The 20,983-nt window shown below is 44.0% G+C and overlaps 1 protein-coding gene across 1 annotated transcript in view; it reads right to left on the bottom strand.

Moving 5' to 3' along the window:
• Nucleotides 1-343: 343 nt before the first annotated feature.
• acvr2ab (activin A receptor type 2Ab) overlaps nucleotides 344-20,983 on the bottom strand; it is a 133,575-nt gene continuing 112,935 nt past the window's right edge. Inside the window, exons 6-11 of the mRNA XM_081380320.1 lie at nucleotides 18,310-18,453; nucleotides 17,497-17,642; nucleotides 10,525-10,639; nucleotides 10,178-10,316; nucleotides 9,971-10,101; nucleotides 344-2,257 (exon numbers count right to left, since the gene is read on the bottom strand). Of these exons, the coding sequence (XP_081236446.1) occupies nucleotides 2,063-2,257; nucleotides 9,971-10,101; nucleotides 10,178-10,316; nucleotides 10,525-10,639; nucleotides 17,497-17,642; nucleotides 18,310-18,453 (870 nt within the window). The 3' untranslated portion in view covers nucleotides 344-2,062. The remainder of the gene's footprint in view (nucleotides 2,258-9,970; nucleotides 10,102-10,177; nucleotides 10,317-10,524; nucleotides 10,640-17,496; nucleotides 17,643-18,309; nucleotides 18,454-20,983) is intronic.

Below are 20,983 nucleotides of genomic sequence, written 5' to 3'. Positions count from 1 at the left end.
CAGGTTAATAACACTTTTTATAAATCATTGTTTTTAGCAAATAGAGTACAGTTTTTAGGACCTTTTTTTGTAGAATAATTATTTATTCAGGCCCTGTAATGTGTATTATAGTAAATAGGCTCAATAATGATTTTGTGATGATTTAAATCACAAAATCATTATTGATTTAGTGGTGAATAAGTTCAAACAGATCATCATCATTCATTAAAGAAAAAGGAGAATAAAGAAAATGTCTTTATATTAAAAAAGGAGAGAGAATCACATGTATAATCAGTGACTTTGGGCCTGCAAACATTAAGACAATAAAAAGTTGTATTAAATACTCAGCAGCACAATGTTTTGGAATAATTTCTTTATAAATGACTGTTTTTGATTAGTGACACCAAAAAGAACAGAGCAACATCATGCTAGTCTAATAATTTAAAACCAACAATAATATTTACATTATTCATTTCCTGTACACATGTTTTGCTGGGGGAATTACAGATTGATCTGAAATGTCTTTAACAAACCCATTTTTCACCCAACAGTTGGTTTGTTTGTTAACACATTCAATAACCTCCATTTGTTTTCACAGTACTGAGAATTTGTCACATTATTAATGAAATAAATAGAAGCTACAGTTGCAATTGCGGCTGCATGTCGGTTGCATAATTGCTGTGAGTGAGCAGAATCCTGCCTCCCTGAATACTGCTGTAGTGTTTCAGAAAGAGATGATGAAAGAGAGACGAGTATACAGATTTTACAGCCCTGAAAGATGTGATTGCGTACAAACACTGTCATTAAAGGGGCCTATCATCATTTATCTTGTTCCCCCCGAAGGTCCACTTGTAATACATGTCACGGTTTAACTACACTTTTGACTTCAATGTAAACATCTCTTCAAGTGAAATGAGTAAAATGAGTGCGTCTGCTGTGGGTTCAATCTAGTTTTTAACTGCTCCGTCCTTCAATAACAGCCTCTTTGTGAAGATGTATCAGATCGACAGATTCATAAATCAATCTGCACAGATATGTGTCGCTCAGACTGAAATGATCAGGGATCTTGTTGAAAAACATGAGCTGCTTGTTTTTAACTTTGAAGGCTCTGCAGCGCCACGGCACAAGCTTTTACACACTTAACCACATTTTACTCTCATTGTAATTTCTGCTGGTGATCAGACTGTTAGACATCATGACTGGGTGGCGCAAGTTTCCAAACACGGAGTAGGTGTTACTAACGTGTTCATACATTGATGTTCACATCAGAAAGTTGAAGTGCAGAACTAGTTGTTTTCACAGCATGGGGTTAAAATGAACTCTCCAGCTCTCCATTCCTTACATTAAACCACAAAAATAAAAATATGAACATAAACACAATGTGTCAGTGCAGTTTCACTGCAAATGATGTGTCAATAATATGGAAAATTGTGTTTAACACAAATGTAAAATACATTTGCACAAGTGGTAAAAATGTCTGGCTAGTAAATTTTTTCAAATTCATCCACTATTGGCAGACGTTATTATTGGACCCTGGATTCTGTGATTCAGTAACGTGAACATCTCCTCATGATACGACCCCTTCAGAAGAGTTTTGTGATGGCATGAAATGAAGCACAGATGTGAAAGGCAGAAACACTACCGTGTGTTACAGCTACTCGCCTCGCCTCTGTAGCAGCTGCTCAGATAAAAGCACGATAAATCAAAATGAGGTATTCCTGTTTAGGGAGGTTTATGGTTATTTCAGCACTAATTCCTTGTGTGTGATTCACGGCTGAACGGCAGACATTCAGAATTGTCTCGTATTGGCATGACTGTAATGATTTGCAGAAACAAACAGCAAGTGCAGTCCAGAGTTTTGCCCTTTTTATACTAAAATCACATGAGTTGGTGTTCTTACAAAACAGAAAAGTCTTTCATTTATGCATAAAAGACATTTTGGTGCAAACACAGATGTCCGTGTGTCTTATCTCCTTGTGTCATGAGTTCCTTGAGTTTTTCCACGGAACAATTAAACTTGAGTCCGCTTTTCTCTCTCACACGTCTTTCACACGCTGCAATGCGATTGGCTGAGAGAACAGCATCATAGGCTGGATTCTTTAGGGGGGGAGTCCAGGTTGGTAACCATGGTGACGACAGAGAGGATGTCGTCGGGGGCGATGAGGTTGGTGTTGCGTTGCATTGAGATGATGCGTTCCTCGACACATCCCGCAGACAGACGAGCCTCGGCCTCGTGATCCCAACACTCCTCGATCGTCTCACAGAGCATTGCCAGACCCTACAGGAAGAAAACCAACTCTTCACTGATCAGCATGATATCAGATCTTCCTAAGAGCATCTGGAGCTTCAATGGGAGCAAGAAAATCTGACCAACTGTATAAAAATGTACAAAATAAATCACAAAATATATAATTTAATAATAAAAAGTCATATATTTCTTCCATATTTTTTATGTTTACTTTGTATTTCTCAAAATACAGTAGCTTTTTCTAACTACTAACTACTTTTTCCAAACAATTGCTCACTAAAACAACTGATTTTTTTCCGTTATTCGATAAAGCTGAATTCTAATAAAATATAAATATTAGGTGAAAAACTATTTTTGTGTGACTGTGTGTGTGTGTGTGTGTGTGTGTGTGTGTGTGTGAATATGTGTGTGTGAGAGAGAGAGAGAGAGAGTGTGTGTGTGTGTGTGAATATGTGTGTGTGAGAGAGAGAGAGTGTGTGTGTGTGTGTGTGTGTGTGTGTGTGTGTGTGTGTGTGTGTGTGTGTGTGTGTGTGAATATGTGTGTGAGAGAGAGAGAGAGAGTGTGTGTGTGTGTGTGTGTGTGTGTGTGTGTGTGTGTGTGTGTGTGTGTGAGTATATGTGTGTGTGAATATGTGTGTGTGAGAGAGAGAGAGAGTGTGTGTGTGTGTGTGTGTGTGTGTGTGTGTGAATATGTGTGTGTGAGAGAGAGTGTGCGTGTGTGTGTGTGTGTGTGTGTGTGAATATGTGTGTGAGAGACAGAGTGTGTGTGTGTGTGTGTGTGTGTGTGTGTGTGTGTGTGTGAGAATATGTGTGTGAGAGAGAGAGTGTGTGTGTGTGTGTGTGTGTGTGTGAATATGTGTGTGTGTGAGAGAGAGAGAGAGAGAGAGAGAGAGAGAGAGAGTGTGTGTGTGTGTGTGTGTGTGTGTGTGTGTGTGAGTGTTGAGAGTGTGTGTGAGAGTGTTGAGAGAGTGAGTGTGGCGAGGGGGGCGTGGTTCAGCGAGGTCTGCGACAGGAGAGAGAGCGGGGAGAGAAGCAGCGGTAAGTGGGTTTAATACGAAATGATTGACACCTGTGTCTCGTTGCAGTAATTGGCGTGGGGAGACTGCATTTAAGGAGAGCTCTCACAAGCCATGGAGGAGAGAGAAGGACTGAGCACTCGTGGGACTGGGGAAGAAAGCGGACTGAGAAACCTGTGGACTGAGAATACAGAACTGCTTGTTGCTGTAACATTGTATTGAGTTTGTGAGCGCGTGTGGCGCGATTGTTATGTACGAATTGAGTTTATTATTAAAACACCCACGAGTCTCAGTCAGCCGACCCTGGTCTCCTTCCTTCTCACACACGAACTAAGGGATTTTCATTACACTGGTGCCGAAACCCGGGAAGGAAGGAGAACGCTGCCGCCGAAATGCAATCTCCGCCAGGAACATCGGGAACGCCATTTGCGGACATCATTACATCGCTCGCGGGTCTACATCAAGAGAACCATCAAGCCCTGCTGGACTTGCGGGCCGATCAGGAGAAACGGTTCCACGTCATGATGCAAGCCCAGCAGGAGGACCGCGAGCTGAACCCGGGGGGTTCGGACGGAGTCGGCTTTCCCCGGCGCCGCGGCCACCGCAGCAGCTCACATGCCTCTGAATAAGATGGGACCCGCTGATGATCCCGAGGCCTTCATGGACTTGTTTGAGCGGACGGCCGAGGCATGTGAGTGGCCACAGGCCAGCTGGCCGGTGCGCCTGATACCACTACTGTCGGGGGAAGCCCAGAAGGCTGCTCAACAACTGCCCGTCCAGAACCTCCTGGTGTACGCCGATCTACGACGAGCTATTCTCCAAAGGGTCGGCCTCAACCCTTAACAACATCGACAGCGCTTCCGTTCACTGGAACTGGCGGAAGCGGGCCGACCCTTTGTCCTGGCGCAGCAGCTCCGGGACTCGTGCCGCAAATGGCTGTTGGCCGGAAGAAGCGACGCCGAGGACATTATCAACAAGGTGGTACTGGAGCAGTTCATTTCCCGTCTGCCAAGGAGGACTGCCCAGTGGGTCCAGTGCCACCGACCGGCGTCGCTGGATCTGGCCATCCAACTGGCGGAGGACCAGTTGGCGGCGTGCTCCGGGGTCGGCGAACCCCTGCCATCAATCTCTCTCTCTACCTCTCCTCCTGTCCCTCTCTCTACCCCTCCCCCTAAACCTGTTCCTTTCCCCAGGACCCGTATCAGTGGCCCGCCACGGGCCTACCCAAGATGGAGGGCTGGAGCAGAGCTTCCAGCCGGGCCGCGAGGCCCCGTCAGGGGGCCGGGGTCCCAGGAGGGACTCGATGGCGCTGCTGCACTCTCCCCACGCCAATCACTGGACCCACTTTCTGCCACTAGGGCGGCGGGAAAACCTGGGCCGGTCTGTTGGCGTTGCGGGGATCCGGGCCATTTCGTGGATAGGTGCCCGGTTATGGAGGTGGGGACGATGGTCCGGATCCCGGACGTCCCGCAGACCGCCCCTGATCAAGCCGGGTTGTACCAGATACCTGTGAGTATTAAGGGGGGTACCTATCAGGCATTGGTGGATTCTGGTTGTAACCAGACCTCTATCCATCAAAGTCTGATACAATCTGGGGCATTGGATACGGGCCGCATGGTTAAGGTGAGGTGTGTGCACGGGGATATAGTGGAATACCCGTTAAGAGCCATCACTATTAAATTTAGGGGAAAAAATCATTGTGTGGAGGTGGCAGTTAGTCCGCGCCTCCGACATCCGTTAATTTTGGGGACAAATTGGCCAGCCTTCGAACAATTATTGGGGTGTTTGACAACGGATGTCTCTGGGAAAAAGAGAGGGCGAGGAAGGGGAGCTAGCACTCAGGTGGGAGAGGCTGTACCTGGACCTAGCCGGTCTGTTTCAGAGGATGCGAGCGGCGTGGAGAGGTTAAACCTCTCCAACCGCGATGACTTTCCTCTGGAACAGTCGCAAGATGAGACGCTCAAACATGCGTTTGAACAGGTCCGTTCCATCGATGGGCAGCCCCTCCAACCTGATCGCGCGCTCTCCTATCCTTATTTTGCCATAATTAACGACCGGTTGTATCGAGTGACCCAAGACACTCAGACAAAGGAAGATACAACCCAATTGTTAGTACCACGGAGCCGTCGGGAAATGCTTTTCCAGACGGCGCATTGTAATCCGATGGCTGGGCATTTAGGAATGACTTCCACACTAAATCGTCTAATGACCCGATTCTTTTGGCCGGGCATTCACGAGAACGTGCGCAGATGGTGCGCGTCGTGTCGTGAATGTCAGTTAGTGAACCCACCGGCCGCCCCAAAAGCGCCTTTGCGCCCTTTACCTCTCATGCAGGTCCCCTTCGAGAGAATTGGGATGGACCTCATCGGGCCATTAGAACGAACCGCACGGGGACATCGCTTTGCGTTGGTCATGGTGGACTACGCAACGCGATATCCCGAAGCAGTGGCCCTCCGCACCATTTCCGCTAAAAGTGTGGCGGACGCACTGTTTCGTTTAATCTCCCGCGTGGGAATCCCGAAAGAGATTCTCACGGATCAGGGCACCGCGTTTATGTCTCGCATGTTAAGCGAATTTTACGAATTATTGGGCATTAAATCGGTACGAACCAGTGTCTATCACCCACAAACGGACGGGCTGGTCGAACGGTTTAATCGCACGTTAAAGACAATGATTCGTAAATTCGTACAAGAGGACGCGAAAAATTGGGACAGATGGCTAGAACCCCTCTTATTTGCTGTGCGCGAGGTCCCGCAAGCCTCCACGGGGTTTTCCCCATTCGAGCTTCTTTACGGACGTCAGCCTCGTGGGGTTTTAGACGTCCTGAAAGAAACTTGGGAGGACGGACGCTCGGATAGCAAAAATGAAATTCAGTATGTCGTGGACCTGAGAGCAAAACTCCATACACTGGGACAGCTCTCTATGGAGAATTTGCTCCAGGCTCAGGACAGGCAAAGCCGGCTATATAACAGGGGAACTAAGCTTAGAGAATTTACACAGGGAGATAAAGTGCTCGTGTTACTACCAACTTCCAGCTCTAAATTATTAGCTAAGTGGCAAGGACCCTTTGAGGTCACACAGCGAATAGGCGATCTCAATTATGAAGTAATACGAACGGACAGAGGCGATTCACGACAGATCTATCACCTCAATCTCCTTAAAAAATGGAGTGAGGAGGAGTCAGTGCTGCTTGCAACGGCAGTGAGTGGGGAGGAAGATCTCGGGCCAGAGGCGATCGTCAAAGGGAAATCTCTCGCCCTGGCCCCCGGAGGAGATCACCTCTCGCCCTTGCAGCTCGCTGACATTGCAAAGATACAATCTGAGTTTGCAGACGTGTTTTCGCCCCTGCCCGGTCGTACTAATCTGATTCAGCACCACATTGAGACGGAGCCGGGCGTGGTAGTTCGCGGCCGGCCATACAGGTTGCCTGAACACAAAAAAAAAGTGGTTCAGACCGAATTAGAGGCTATGCTGGAGTTGGGGGTAATCGAGGAGTCTTACAGTGACTGGGCGAGCCCGATAGTTTTAGTTCCTAAAACGGACGGCTCGGTGCGGTTCTGTGTAGACTATCGCAGGGTGAACGCAGTGTCGAAATTCGACGCATATCCAATGCCGCGGATTGACGAGTTGCTTGATCGGTTGGGCTCGGCTCGTTTTTACTCGACATTGGACTTAACGAAAGGATATTGGCAGATCCCCTTATCTCCCATGTCCAAAGAAAAGACGGCTTTCACCACGCCGTTTGGATTACACCAATTTGTGACACTTCCTTTTGGGCTGTTCGGGGCTCCGGCCACGTTTCAGCGCCTTATGGATAAGGTTCTGCGGCCCCACACTGCATATGCCGCTGCTTACTTGGATGATATTATCATCTACAGTAATGATTGGCAGCGGCATATGGAGCATGTGAGGGCCGTTCTTAGGGCGCTGAGACAAGCGGGGCTGACGGCCAACCCGAAGAAGTGTGCAGTTGGGCGGTTGGAAGTAAGGTATCTGGGTTTCCACTTAGGTCATGGGCAGGTGCGTCCTCAAATTGATAAGACCGCAGCAATTGCAACCTGTCCGAGACCTAAGACCAAAAAGGAGGTGAGGCAGTTCCTGGGGCTGGCGGGATATTATAGAAGGTTTATTCCTGGTTATTCGGACCTCACCAGCCCGCTGACTGACCTCACTAAAAAGGAAGTGCCAGATACGGTCCAGTGGACGGAGCAGTGCCAACAGGTTTTTACCAAGGTTAAGGCTGCTCTGTGTGGCGGGCCGCTCTTACACTCCCCTAACTTTTCTCTCCCTTTTTTGTTGCAGACTGACGCGTCGGACAGGGGGCTGGGTGCTGTACTGTCCCAGGAGGTGGAGGGGGAGGATCGCCCGGTGCTGTACATTAGTCGCAAGCTCTCAAAGAGAGAGACTAAGTACAGCACCATTGAGAAGGAATGCCTGGCCATCAGGTGGGCGGTCCTCACCCTTCGCTACTACCTCCTGGGACGGGAGTTCACCCTCTGTTCGGACCACGCTCCCCTGCAGTGGCTCCACCGCATGAAGGATACCAACGCGCGGATCACTCGTTGGTATCTCGCTTTACAGCCTTTTAAGTTCCAGGTGATCCACAGGCCGGGTGTACAGATGGCTGTGGCCGACTTTCTCTCCAGGAGGAGGGGGAGGGAGGCTGCAGGCCGGATGGCTCCCCGGCCTGAGTCGGGCAGTGGGGGTATGTGGCGAGGGGGGCGTGGTTCAGCGAGGTCTGCGACAGGAGAGAGAGCGGGGAGAGAAGCAGCGGTAAGTGGGTTTAATACGAAATGATTGACACCTGTGTCTCGTTGCAGTAATTGGCGTGGGGAGACTGCATTTAAGGAGAGCTCTCACAAGCCATGGAGGAGAGAGAAGGACTGAGCACTCGTGGGACTGGGGAAGAAAGCGGACTGAGAAACCTGTGGACTGAGAATACAGAACTGCTTGTTGCTGTAGCATAAGCCGCTTTTCCACCGAAATTACCCGGAACAATTTGTCCCAGGAACTTTTTTCCCAGGAACCTTTTTTGCCCCAGACCGGTTGCTTTCTGCGTTTACACCGCGGTCTAAAGTACCGGGAAGGTAAACTGCGCGCAACTGCTCCTCCCAGTCTGCGACGGACAGTAATCAGTTTTGAGCGCCACATTTATAAGTATGAAGGAGATTCAAACTGTGCTGCAGTTATTGGTTTACTAACGAGGTAGGCTAATTAACATAACAAAATAGACGAGCACTGATACTAAAGCGTGTTCAGAAAGCTCGTGTGCGTATAAAATTAGACAAGGTACGTTGTGAGATGACTGGGACAAACGCGCAAAAATTTCCTTTTGCGCAAATACTCTTAAAAAAAGCCTGAACCCCGTCTATCAATCATAAATAGTGACAGTCTTGTAAATAGTTGTTTGTTACCAACCTCAATGCGCTATTTCAATCCTGTTATAGTAAATTTGTAACATGGTTTGCCTTGCAATAGATGACAATGTGTAAACATAATGACTTAATATTAAAAGCTGTGGCAGAAAAGAGACGAGCACTGATAAAGCGTGTTCAGAGCTCGTAATGCTAACGTTAGATATAAAATTGTATGTTATCAGCTATTGCGGACATTGGCCGTGAGATGGCTGTGACGAACGCGCAGAAAGTTTCCTCTTCCACAAATACCCAAATAATAAAGCCTGAAACTCGTCGCCAGTCCCCCAGTTTTTTTTTATTAAATTCCATATTTGCAGACAGACAACTTTACTGCATGAAGCCACTTTTTAAAAGGGAGGTTAAAAATAAAGAAAATGCTGCGTGGAGTCATCCAACCAAAATGCGGCGTGAACACAACCAATCAGCTTGTGCAGCGCACAAGTCCCACCCCTGAAAGTTCCTGAACTTTGAAAAAGTACTACCTCGTGAGCAGGGACTATCGGAGGGGGAAATAATTACCCGGAACTTCATTTAGACCCTGGTTCCTGCGGTGTAAACACATCGAGTACCAGCCCAAAGTTCCTAGTTCCTGGGGAAAGTTCCTGCGGTGGAAACGCGGCTATTGTATTGAGTTTGTGAGCGCGTGTGGCGCGATTGTTATGTACGAATTGAGTTTATTATTAAAACACCCACGAGTCTCAGTCAGCCGACCCTGGTCTCCTTCCTTCTCACACACGAACTAAGGGATTTTCATTACACTGAGCGTGTGTGTGTGTGTGTGTGTGAGAGTGTTGAGAGAGTGTGTGTGTGAGAGTGTTGAGAGAGTGAGTGTGTGTGTATGGGTGTGTGTTTGTGTGACTGAGTGAGTGAGTGTGTGTGTGTGTGTGTGTCAGTGTTGAGAGAGTATGTGTGTGTGTGTGTGTGTGTGTGTGTGTGTGTGTGTGTGTGTGTGTGTGTGTGTGTGTGTGTGTGTGAGAGAGAGAGTGTTGAGAGAGTGTGTGTGTGTGTGTGTGTGTGTGTGTGTGTGTGTGTGTGTGTGAGAGAGAGAGTGTGTGAGTGTGTATGAGAGAGTGTGTGTGTGTGTGTGTGTGTGTGTGTGTGTGTGTGTGTGTGTGTGTTTGAGTGAGTGAGTGAGCGAGTGAGTGTGTTGTGTGTGTGTGTGTGTGTGTGTGTGTGTGTGTGTGTGTGTGTGTGTGAGAGAGGGAGTGTCTGTGTGTGTGTGTGTGTGTGTGTGTGTGTGTGTGTGTGTGTGTGTGTGTGTGTGTGTGTGTGTGTGTGTGTGTGTGTGTGTGTTGTTGTGTGTGCTCTACCATATGTTTTAGCCAGTCTTCTCTGAATATCGGTCGTAGTTTCTTATGCACAACAACGTCCTGCATGTCCTCCAGAGACGGATGAAGACCCACCTCCTCCTCGAACGGCAGAGAGAACTCATCCACAGGACCTGAGAGAGACACACACACGGTCACTACCAGTTTACACATGCACATCTCATGAGTCTCTGAGTGAATGAGTTTTACCGTCGGCTGCTGTACATCGCGTGGCCAGTTCCCACAGCACCAGACCCACCGCGTACATGTCGATTCTGAGGAACGCGTCGCGCTGGAAACTTATCGCTCCCTCCAACACCTCAGGAGCCATGTAGCGTCGTGTTCCCACCTTTAACACACACACACACACACACACACACACACACACACACACACACACACACACAACAACAACAACAACTGCTGATGGAAACTTCACCAGCATTATTATCAACAATCAGCTAATACTTTAAATCTGTCACAAATAAGGTGTTTTGTGGGGGAAAAAATTCATCATTTTTTTTCTGTTTTTAAGCACATGCAAATATCGTACTTACCTGTCCGTGTGTGTCACCTGTAGATTTCCCTGCCTCAAACTTCAGCGCCAGGCCAAAGTCGGCCATACAGGCGGTTAAATCGCTCTTCAGTAACACATTCTTACTTTTGATATCTCTGAGAGAGAGAGAGAGAGAGAAGGAGAGAGAGAGAGAGAGAGAGAGAGAGAGAGAGAGAGAGGATTAAGACACTTTTATTTTAACAACAATTATAAACAAACATGTTTGTTCAACACAATATTATGATGATTATGATAACAATCACTCATCATCACAACAAATAAATAAATAAACATTAAAACTTCAACACCAATTCATCTTCATAAACTGTACACAAAACATGATTTATCCCCCAAATTTCCATAAACCGCTCTAAACGCCCAACCAATTTATAGTACGCATATTCCACTCTGAGACGAGAACCGACTAGGCCCAAAAACATGAAAATTGGATTTACTGCACCTTGTCCTAATATCTTATTTTTTCTAGTTTTCCAGATGGCTAATTTTGCATTACCAAAAAGGAAATTAAGTAAAACCAAAACATTCTTTTGCTCAACGGTGTACTTTGGACCAAAAATGAACAACTGAAAAGAAAAAGTTTCACCCAAAGATGTAACCCACTCTGTTAACAAAGAAAACAAATCCATCAACCTTGTACATTGCATGAACAAATGAAAGACAGATTCAGTCTCTACACAAAAAGGACAACCCGCACTAACACTAGGATCAAGATGCACCACATGTCTGTTTGTAGCTATACATCCGTGTACAATCCTCCACTGGAGGTCACCAGTCCGCTGGTCAATCGGACGTTTGTACAGGATACGCCAACTACCTTTAGGGGAACAGTCAGTGCCAAAAACCTCTGTCCATTTCGTCGAAAAAACCCCAGCCAAAGACTGTAAATTAGACACCTTTACACAGGTGACATAAAGGGCTTTCTTTCCCACTGACTCAAATCCATCCATTTGTGGAGTTCTGAATGACAGTAAACCTTTCCTCTCTTCTTGCCAGTCCCCCACCGCAGCACTTACAGTCAGAGAGGGAAAACAGTACTCACATCCACTTCTCCATTCATCTATTATAGCTGGATTGTCCAGGAAAGAGCGATAGTTAAAGTCCAGCTCTCCAATCACCTCTGTGGTGAGCTTTTGTAATACTCTTATTGACTTAACTCCAGCTCTCCTGCCCAAGGTTTCCAGACTGGTGTGTAGTAAATGCCCCAGCTTTGTGCACCCAGCAGACAGTAGACGTGCACGCAAAAAGGCTGAGGATAAAAGTCTTGAAGGCAGGAAAGAGTTAAGAAACAATGGCTCCTCCAACAGCCACATCCCCGCAGATACTTCAGGTGGTCTTGAAAGTGCAAAAACTTTCCAGGCTTCCAGAACAGATTTATAGAAAGGAGTCAGATCTGTAAGCTCAGTCTCTTCTAGCTTCATCAGAAACAAATGCTTATCAAGTCCCATTCCACCAGCTCTTCTCAACAGTGCCACTGCGGTGTCAAACCATGCACTATCATTGTTATATAATAATCTCCGGGCAGCTTGTACACGAAAAGTCATTAGCCTGGATCTGATATCCACCAAACTGTGGCCTCCTTCTTGTATCGGAAGAAAAAGTACAGAGGAACGTACCCAATGTTGTCCGGACCAAAAAAAGTTAACCAACTTTCTTTGTACCTCTTGCACTAGTCCAGCCGGTGGTTGTAACACATTAAATCTGTGCCACAATGTGGAAGCAACCAAGTTATTGACAATCAAGACTCTCCCCCTGTAGGATAGTTTGGGTAGCAGCCAGGTCCAGCGAGACAATCGGGTGCATACTTTCTCCATTACACCCTCCCAATTAAACCTCTGAAAATCATCTGAACCAAAATGAACTCCCAATATTTTTAAACCTGCTTTGCCCCAATTAAGCTTTCCTGGCAATGATGGCAAACATTGTAGAGGATCTTGACCTGCCCAAAAAGCCTCACTCTTGTCCCAATTTACCTTTGCTGATGAAGCCTTCTCATATAAATGAAGGACTTCAGACAAAGCAGTAATATCTTGCCCACTGCTAACCAACACAGTCACATCATCAGCATAAGCAGTTATAGAGACATTTGTATTCGGAATCACATTTGGTATTGAAAACCCACATAAAGTCTTTCTTAAATTAAAAAGTAGAGGTTCAATAGCAATACTGTACAACAAACCAGACAACGGACAGCCTTGTCGTATTCCTCTTTGAACAGAAATTGGTTTACTCAAACCGCCCCCAACTTTGACCATACACGAAGCGCCAGCATACAGGAGTTGTATCCAGTTTAAAAAACCTTCCCCAAACCCAAAAACTGTAAGTAAGTTGAATAAATAACTGTGATCTACCCGATCAAAAGCTTTTTCCTGATCTAGGGCAACTAATCCAACTCCTAAATTAAATGTTTTACAAATGTCTAAAATATCTCTTACTAAAAACAAATTATCCATTATTGACCTATTTGGTATGCAATATGTCTGATCTTTATGCACTATAGTGTGTACGTATTTCTTTAACCTATTGGCAAGACATTTTGACAAGATCTTATATTCCGTGGTCAATAAGGCAACAGGCCTCCAGTTCTTTAACAAGGACAGATCTCCCTTTTTAGGAAGCAAAGAAAGAACAGCACGGCGACATGTGACAGGCAAAAAAACATCTTTAAAACATTCACAGAAAACCTCATAAAGATCAACACCAAGAAGGTCCCAAAAATGTTTATAGAACTCTGATGTCAACCCATCAACACCAGGGGAACGCCCCGCGCTGAGCTGTGTGGCAGCAGATGAAAGTTCCTCAAACGTTAAAAAAAGAGTCCAAGGCAGTCTTAGAATCAGAGTCCAATTTAGGAAGGCCTTGAAATAGCTGTTCAGCACAGTCCAAGTCACAATGTTCTGCAGTATATAAACAGGAATAAAAGTCCACTGCATGATGACGCATTTCTGCGATATTAGTGGTGACCCTTCCATCGGGCAAACGGAGACAAGCCATTTGTTTGTGCTGTGCTACTGAACGTTCCAAGTTAAAAAAATATGCACTTGGGGCATCCATCTCATTTACTGCAATAAACCGAGACCTCACCAGGGCTCCGTTCACCCTTTCATTTAAAAAGGACCCCAACTCACTCTTTTTTTGTTGTAAACAGTGAGACAGACCAGGATCATGTCTATCCATCAAATCTTTCTCTATTGAATCTATAGATCGTTCAAGAGTTTGAATAGCTTTCTTTATCATATTTGTGGAATTAACTGTATATTGCTGACAAAACATTTGTATTTGTGTTTTTCCAATTTCCCACCATTGTCTTAAACTTTCAAAAGTATGTTTTGTTTTTTTCCAACATTCCCAGAAACCTTTAAAATATTTACAGAAGTTAACATCTTGTAATAATTTGGCATTAAAATGCCAATATGAAGATTTCCTTGAAGACTTTGATAACACCAATGACATTAAAACCATATGATGATCTGAAAACCCCACTGGAAAAATTGAACACTCAACAACCCGATTACTAGAACATTTAGATATATAAATTCTGTCCAGACGGGCAGCACTCACTCTATCATCAGATACTTTTACCCAAGTATATTGTCTGGCAGTATTATGTTTAATCCTCCACATGTCTAATAATTCAGCTTCTTTTACTATTTTAGACAAGTAAAAGGAAGATTGCATATGAGGTTCCTCAGAAGTTCGATCAATGGTAAAATTTTCTGTGCAATTCCAGTCTCCCCCAACTATCACATTATCATTATTGTGACACTGCTTCAATAATCCACTTAAAATCTTAAAAAAAACAATTCTCTCATGTCCCACATTCGGTACATACACATTTATGAAACAAAAAAGAAAACCTTCAATTTCAGCCTTCACTAAGACAAGACGACCTTTTATAACTTCTTCAGAGCTTAAAATATTAACTCTAGTTTCTGGAGAAAAAAGAATTGCCACACCTGCACTAAAATTTGTCCCATGACTAAGTATCTGTTGCCCCTTCCAGCACATTTTCCAATCGGCTTCATTATTTACATCACTATGAGTTTCCTGAAGCAATACAACATTTAGTCTTTTTAGCTGTATGCTTTCTAATAACAAATCACGTTTATGTCTATCCCTCCCACCATTAACATTAATGGAGCCCACCCTCAAATTATCCATACATGTATTTAAGAGGAGGAAAGACAGACACAACAGAAAAAGAAAGAAAGCAAGGAAACCCATGTGATGCATTTCTGGGGCCGTATTCACAAAGAATTTTAAGGCTAAAAGTAGCTCCTAACTGGCGAATTTAGGAGCAACTCCTAAAAATAATGGGCGTGTCACTCGTAACTTTAGGACTCCTAATTTTTTTGACTAAGAGTAATTCACAAAGCATTTTAGCCCTAAAAGTAGCACCTAAGTCTGGGACAGCTTAAAAGAAGTCGAGAGGACTCCTAACTCACTAAGACCTATTCACAAACCGCTTTTTGTGGCATTTCACGTTGCGATGTTTTGAAATGCGTGCGCGGCGGCTACAGGAGCTTCCAATCGCGAGGGAACAATTTTGCATTGTAGGCATAACTAGGGATGCAATAACGCCACCAACAACAACCAAAACTAGGCTACTCATTCATTGCATGTAAACTAATTGTAACGTTTGATTGTGAATCAAATTAAAATGTTCTTCTCTTTGCAAACGTAGGCAGAGGCATATAGTGACAGATTAATTCAATAACGTTGCAAAGATATTGCATCAATCCATATGTTTCATTAGGCTACTAGGCTATTTGTTTTTCCTTACTCTTTATTCATTTAGGCTATTTATTCAGTTATTCATCATCTTCGTCCTTCGCACTACTTGTGTAGCGCACGCATTCTCAGACCTGTCACCTGTCAATCATCATCGTAGGGGAGGGGTTTGGAATCATTCCCGCGTTACAATCATCAGCCAATCAAGGTGGTCACTTCAGTCAAGCTCGTGCATGAGTAATGACGTCATCCATAGCAACAAAGACTCACTCTTAGTTTAGGAGTTGTCATTTTTCTTTACTAAGAGTAGGTCTGAAAGGCGTTGTGAATAACTTTTAAGAGAAAACTCCTAGCTAAAATCTTTTAGTGCGATTTAGGAGTACTCCTAGTGGTAAGATAAAATGCTTTGTGAATACGGCCCCTGATCATTTTAAGAACTTTTTTTTTCTTTCCTACATTTTCTTATCGCTGTAAGATGCTTTTTTAGTCGAAAACGCTTCTTTTCACTCAAAATATCGAAACCAACTGCTTTTTGAAGAACTGTAACAGACCTAACAAACTTCTCAATGTCTGGGAAAAAATCTTTAACATTCACCTGTTTACCAAAAGTATCATCCAAGAAATTATTTATTTCCTCAAGGGTATATAAGGAGATTTTCTTTTGAAAATCTCCCTGTGAACCCTCAATGTCAATTGAATCTGTCTCATCAGACATGGCATCAATATTATCATTGCCTGTACAAGTTAATAACCCACTCGAATTAATTTCATCAGCTTCCTCACCATTACAGTTACTTTGCTCAACATCGCTGTTACCTGGTACAATAACGCTAGTTCCAGCTATGGGGTTCTCTGCATCCCCGCTACGAGTGACGTCACTAGCGCTGGACTCAGCTGACTGTATCGGCACCACAGACACTGTCTCAGAGATGACGCGTGCTACTTTACCAGTATCTGCCTGTAACCCAGAAGAACCTGCGATTTCATTGTCGACTAAGATGATCACAGCATCAACTTCCCCTTCTGAAACTATTTGTTTCGCTCCTCCATGCTCTTTGCGTGGACACGCAATCCGCTTATGCCCTATGTCACCACAATCAAAACATCGCAAGTTGCCAGTAGTTGCATATACCATGTAAGATCTCCCTTCATGCTTTACATGGAAAGAAACATCCAAAGTATTTTCTGGAGAGTCCAAAAACATATACACTTGTCTTCTAAAAGACTGAACATGTTTTAAAGACGGATGTTTACAACCTAAAGAGATCGTTCTGAACTCACTAGCAAACTTGCCGAATCTCACTAATTCGCGTTCCAACGCCTCATTAGAAATGAAGGGCGGAATATTTGAAATAATGATTTTACTAGAAGGAGCATGAAGCGGAGTAACCTGTACAAGATTATCACGTATTACAATACCGTTTTTAATCAACCTACAAGCAGTGTTTTTCTCTTTTACAAATACAACAACCGCTTTGTTCATTCGGGAGGCATAAATAATACTTTCAAACCCTACCTCATCTCCCACTGCCACGAGAACGTCCTCTACCATAACACCATCATCAGGTACACACCGCACACCATGCTGCAAAGATAGAGATGGCGTCTCTAGAGACGCCATCCTATCGCGCAACTTAGTTGCGCTCAAAAATGAATCACTTACTATCAACAACAAAAAACCTGTCAGAACATGCAAAAGAGGGGGGAAAAAGAAAAAGAGAAAAAAGACAAGGAAAGAAAAAAAAGGAAAAAAAGAAAAGAAAAAAGTTTTGCAGTTCAGTTCTCACTCAACGCCACTCTCACCCCAAAACCTCCCAGCATGCAGAGAGAGAGAGAGAGAGAGAGAGAGAGAATAACAATGAGTAACCTGGACAACAAATAATGACACACACTGCCATCTGACTGGGGGCTGCAAACCAGTTCTGGGGGTCCATGAAAAAGTTTAGAGAAAAATAATGTAAATAAATAAAAGTCAATAAATAAGTAAACAAATAATTATATAAATAAATAATTCCTTTAACAGTGCATTACTATGAGTAGAAATTTTCTTTTAATTTAACTAAACTAAATGTTTTCCAAATAATATTTTACACACATTTATAGTATACATCTTTTACAGTATACAGTCTTTATACAGGAAACTATATTGATGACTGTTCAAAATGAGGATGGGGTCCTCAGACGAGAATGATCATATTCGGGCCTCTAAAACACTGATCTGTACCTGTGTGCAATGGCAGGCTTGTGTCCATCCTTCAGGTTGGGTATATCCTCATGTAAATACGCCAAGCCGCGCACAAACGTTTGCGCTATCAGGCACAGCTCATTCCAGGACACAACATTAGCCTTCAGGAAGTCCGTCAACGAGCCCTGAGTACAAACACACACACACACACACACACACACACACACACACACACGATATCATCAACACTCAATCAGTCTCTGTCAGTTGTGCAACATAGTAAGGTCATGTGACAGTAATGTAGCATGCTACTGTTTAACATGTCACCATCAAATCAAAACTAATCATTCTTATTTTTTAATGTATTGCAATGTTTATCGTAAATGATTTATCAGTGAAGATAATTCTTTTTTAAATTCATGATTATCGTGATCTTTAATCAAAAACATTAACCTCCCCTTTCCCTCGCAACATCTCATAACAACAAATTATCAAAACAACAACAATCCAGTTCCCGATATGACATAATCAAGTCCCGCCCTACATTTTTTCTCTTTCCAGAAAAAGTTTCACTCAGATATACTTCCCAATAGAAAAGAAAAGATCACAATTTCCATTTCATACTAAATATAAAATATTTATCATTGTATTCTGTACTACAAATTTGTTAAATATTATGGATTAAACACTGTACAGTTTGCAGTAATCACTGTACACTAATATCTATTGTGAGTGTAGCCGATGACAAACACTTACATGACGATGTTCACAGGTGGGTGTGTGGGTGTGTGTGTGTGTGTGTGTGTGTGTGTGTGTGTGTGTGTGTGTGTGTGTGTGTGTGTGTTTATGTACCTTCTCATGGTACGCTGTGATGAGCCAGAGCTCTATATCCACTCCGCTTCCTCTTTTTTCTGCTCCGATGAAGTGAAGGATATTTTCATGCTTCATTCCACTCACACTATAAATCTCATATTCATTCTGCCATGACTGCTTATTCTGAAAGAGATCACAAACAAAAACTTGCAAAATTACCCAGATTTAAAGTTATATGACTAATTATAAATAGTCAATATGCACAATAACTTAGTTCTTGAAGTGGGCCAGCACTTCTAAATTTTAATCTGTAGCGGACCCTCACTGTATTACTTCTCACATGTTGCCAGTACTCTGACTGCCCACACCGAAACATAGAATCAGGGCCAGGCTATTCATTAATTGTACACATCATGGGCCCTATTTTAACGATCTGAAACGCAAGTGTCAAGCGCAAAGCGCAAGTAACTTTGTGGGCGGGTCTTGGGCGCTGTTGCAATTTTCCTGGCGGGATAAATGACTCTTGCGCCCGGCGCAAATCTAAAATGGGTTGGTCTGAAGTAGCTTCATAGGTGTGGTTTGGGCGTAACGTGAAATAAACCAATCAGAGCGACATCTCACATTCCCTTTAAGAGCAGACGCGCTTGTTCTAAAGCAGATTCCTATTATAACGGCGGATTTGCCAGACGCACGCGAGGAGTGGTTCACAGCCGAGGAGACCGACGTTCTCGTCAGGGACGTTGGGGATGGAGAAACACACCCAAATTAACTTCGGTTAAACAGGCGTATGATAATTTGGGTAAATGTGTAAGCTAGATGTATGCTTTTATAATAAACTGTCTATCTATCTATCTATCTATCTATCTATCTATCTATCTATCTATCTATCTATCTATCTATCTATCTATCTATCTATCTATCTATCTATCTGTCTGTCTATCTATCTATCATAATAATAATGTATGATTTGCAAAAATGAAAACTGCTGCGTCTGTGTGTAGATGAGAGAATCAAAGTGTATGCGCGTTGTGCACACGCTACATTGATTATGGCCAAGCATGCGCCCTCAAAATACCATAATGAACAACGTGCAACGTGCCACTGACTTTAGACTAGGTTTTTTCTGGTCAGTGGCGCAATTGTTTTATGGAACAGCAAAATAGCACCAGGGATTGTTAGCGCCGGAATACGCCTCCTTTTTTTGCACTGAACCGCCCAGGGAGCGCAAGTTCATTCCCTAGTTTAGCGACGTGCTTCTGTGGAGGGAAAAGCGCGCTTTGCGCGGGTACAAAAAAGGAATGATACATGCGTCGGTGTACAAAATCAATTGCGCTGGGTGCAAGATAGGGCCCTATGAGTTCAGACCTTTTATGTGCTGTACAAACTGAATGGACCAATTATCTGCGTAATATATAAAAAAAAAAATTTTTTTTTCATTTTGCATTAATGGCGGGCGGATCCCCGTAAGGACGTTCACGCTCCAAAAATTATACGATTTCTACGAGCCGTTCCTTTTGCAATGCGGGTGATATAATATGCAATCCATTTGAATTCTATTGAGAATGTAGTAAAAGGCTATGGAGAAAGTCAAACGTGATCTAAAACAACCACATATACTAAAAAGACATGAAAAGAGGGGAAAACATCATCCTGCACTAATATAAATTAGAACGCTTTTTAAACTCCTCATTACCATTCTTAGGCCAGTTATCTTTTTCCTTTCTTTAACATTTATTATGAAAAATAGCATCCATTATATTTAGAAACTATTTCTACAACATGCCACAATTGTAATATAAATCTTTAATGAAAAATATATTCCCTTAATTACAAGGGATTTCACTCTACAAGTTAATCAAAATATACCACAATAAATACAATACAACGTGATAAATTCTCTTAAAGGTGGTCATGAGGAGTTTAAAAAGCGTTCTAATTTATATTAGTGCAGGATGATATATGGCCATCAATGGTCTTACCTGTGAAAAAAAATACCAAAAAAGTCCATCTTGCAAAAATAAATAAACAAACAAACCTCATGAGGCGAGCATGTCTCTGTTAAACAATTCACACTTTAGCCCCACAATGTTCAAACCAAAACTGCTCCCTTGCAACCAATGGACAAAACCAATTGCATTATATCAAACAACACCTGGACAAACCAGGGACTTCTGTGAGGATCCTGTTTGTGGACTTCAGCTCGGCCTTCAACACCATCACACCTAACCTCCTCCTGCCCAAATTACCCCAGCTCTCTGTGCCCTCCTCCATCCGTCAGTGGATAACCAGCTTCCTGACAGGCAGGCAGCAGATAGTGAGGTTCGGAACATTCTCATTAGCACCCGCATGATCAACACTGGTGCCCCCAGGTGTGCGTTCTCTCCCCACTGCTCTCTCCCCACTGCTCTTCTCCCCACTGCTCTTCTCCCCACTGCTCTTCTCCCCACTGCTCTTCTTCCCACTGCTCTTCTCCCCACTGCTCTTCTCCCCACTGCTCTTCTCCCCACTGCTCTCTCCCCACTGCTCTCTCCCCACTGCTCTTCTCCCCACTGCTCTTCTCCCCACTGCTCTTCTCCCCACTGCTCTTCTCCCCACTGCTCTTCTCCCACTGCTCTCTCTCCACTGCTCTTCTCCCACTGCTCTCTCTCCACTGCTCTTCTCCCACTGCTCTCTCTCCACTGCTCTCTCCCGACTGCTCTTCTCCCACTGCTCT

Source organism: Scardinius erythrophthalmus, assembly GCF_964197995.2.
Source record: "Scardinius erythrophthalmus genome assembly, chromosome: 12".
NCBI classification, from domain to species: domain Eukaryota; kingdom Metazoa; phylum Chordata; class Actinopteri; order Cypriniformes; family Leuciscidae; genus Scardinius; species Scardinius erythrophthalmus.
Note: the sequence above shows the minus strand (reverse complement) of the source record. Positions and strands in the feature narration are given on the sequence as shown.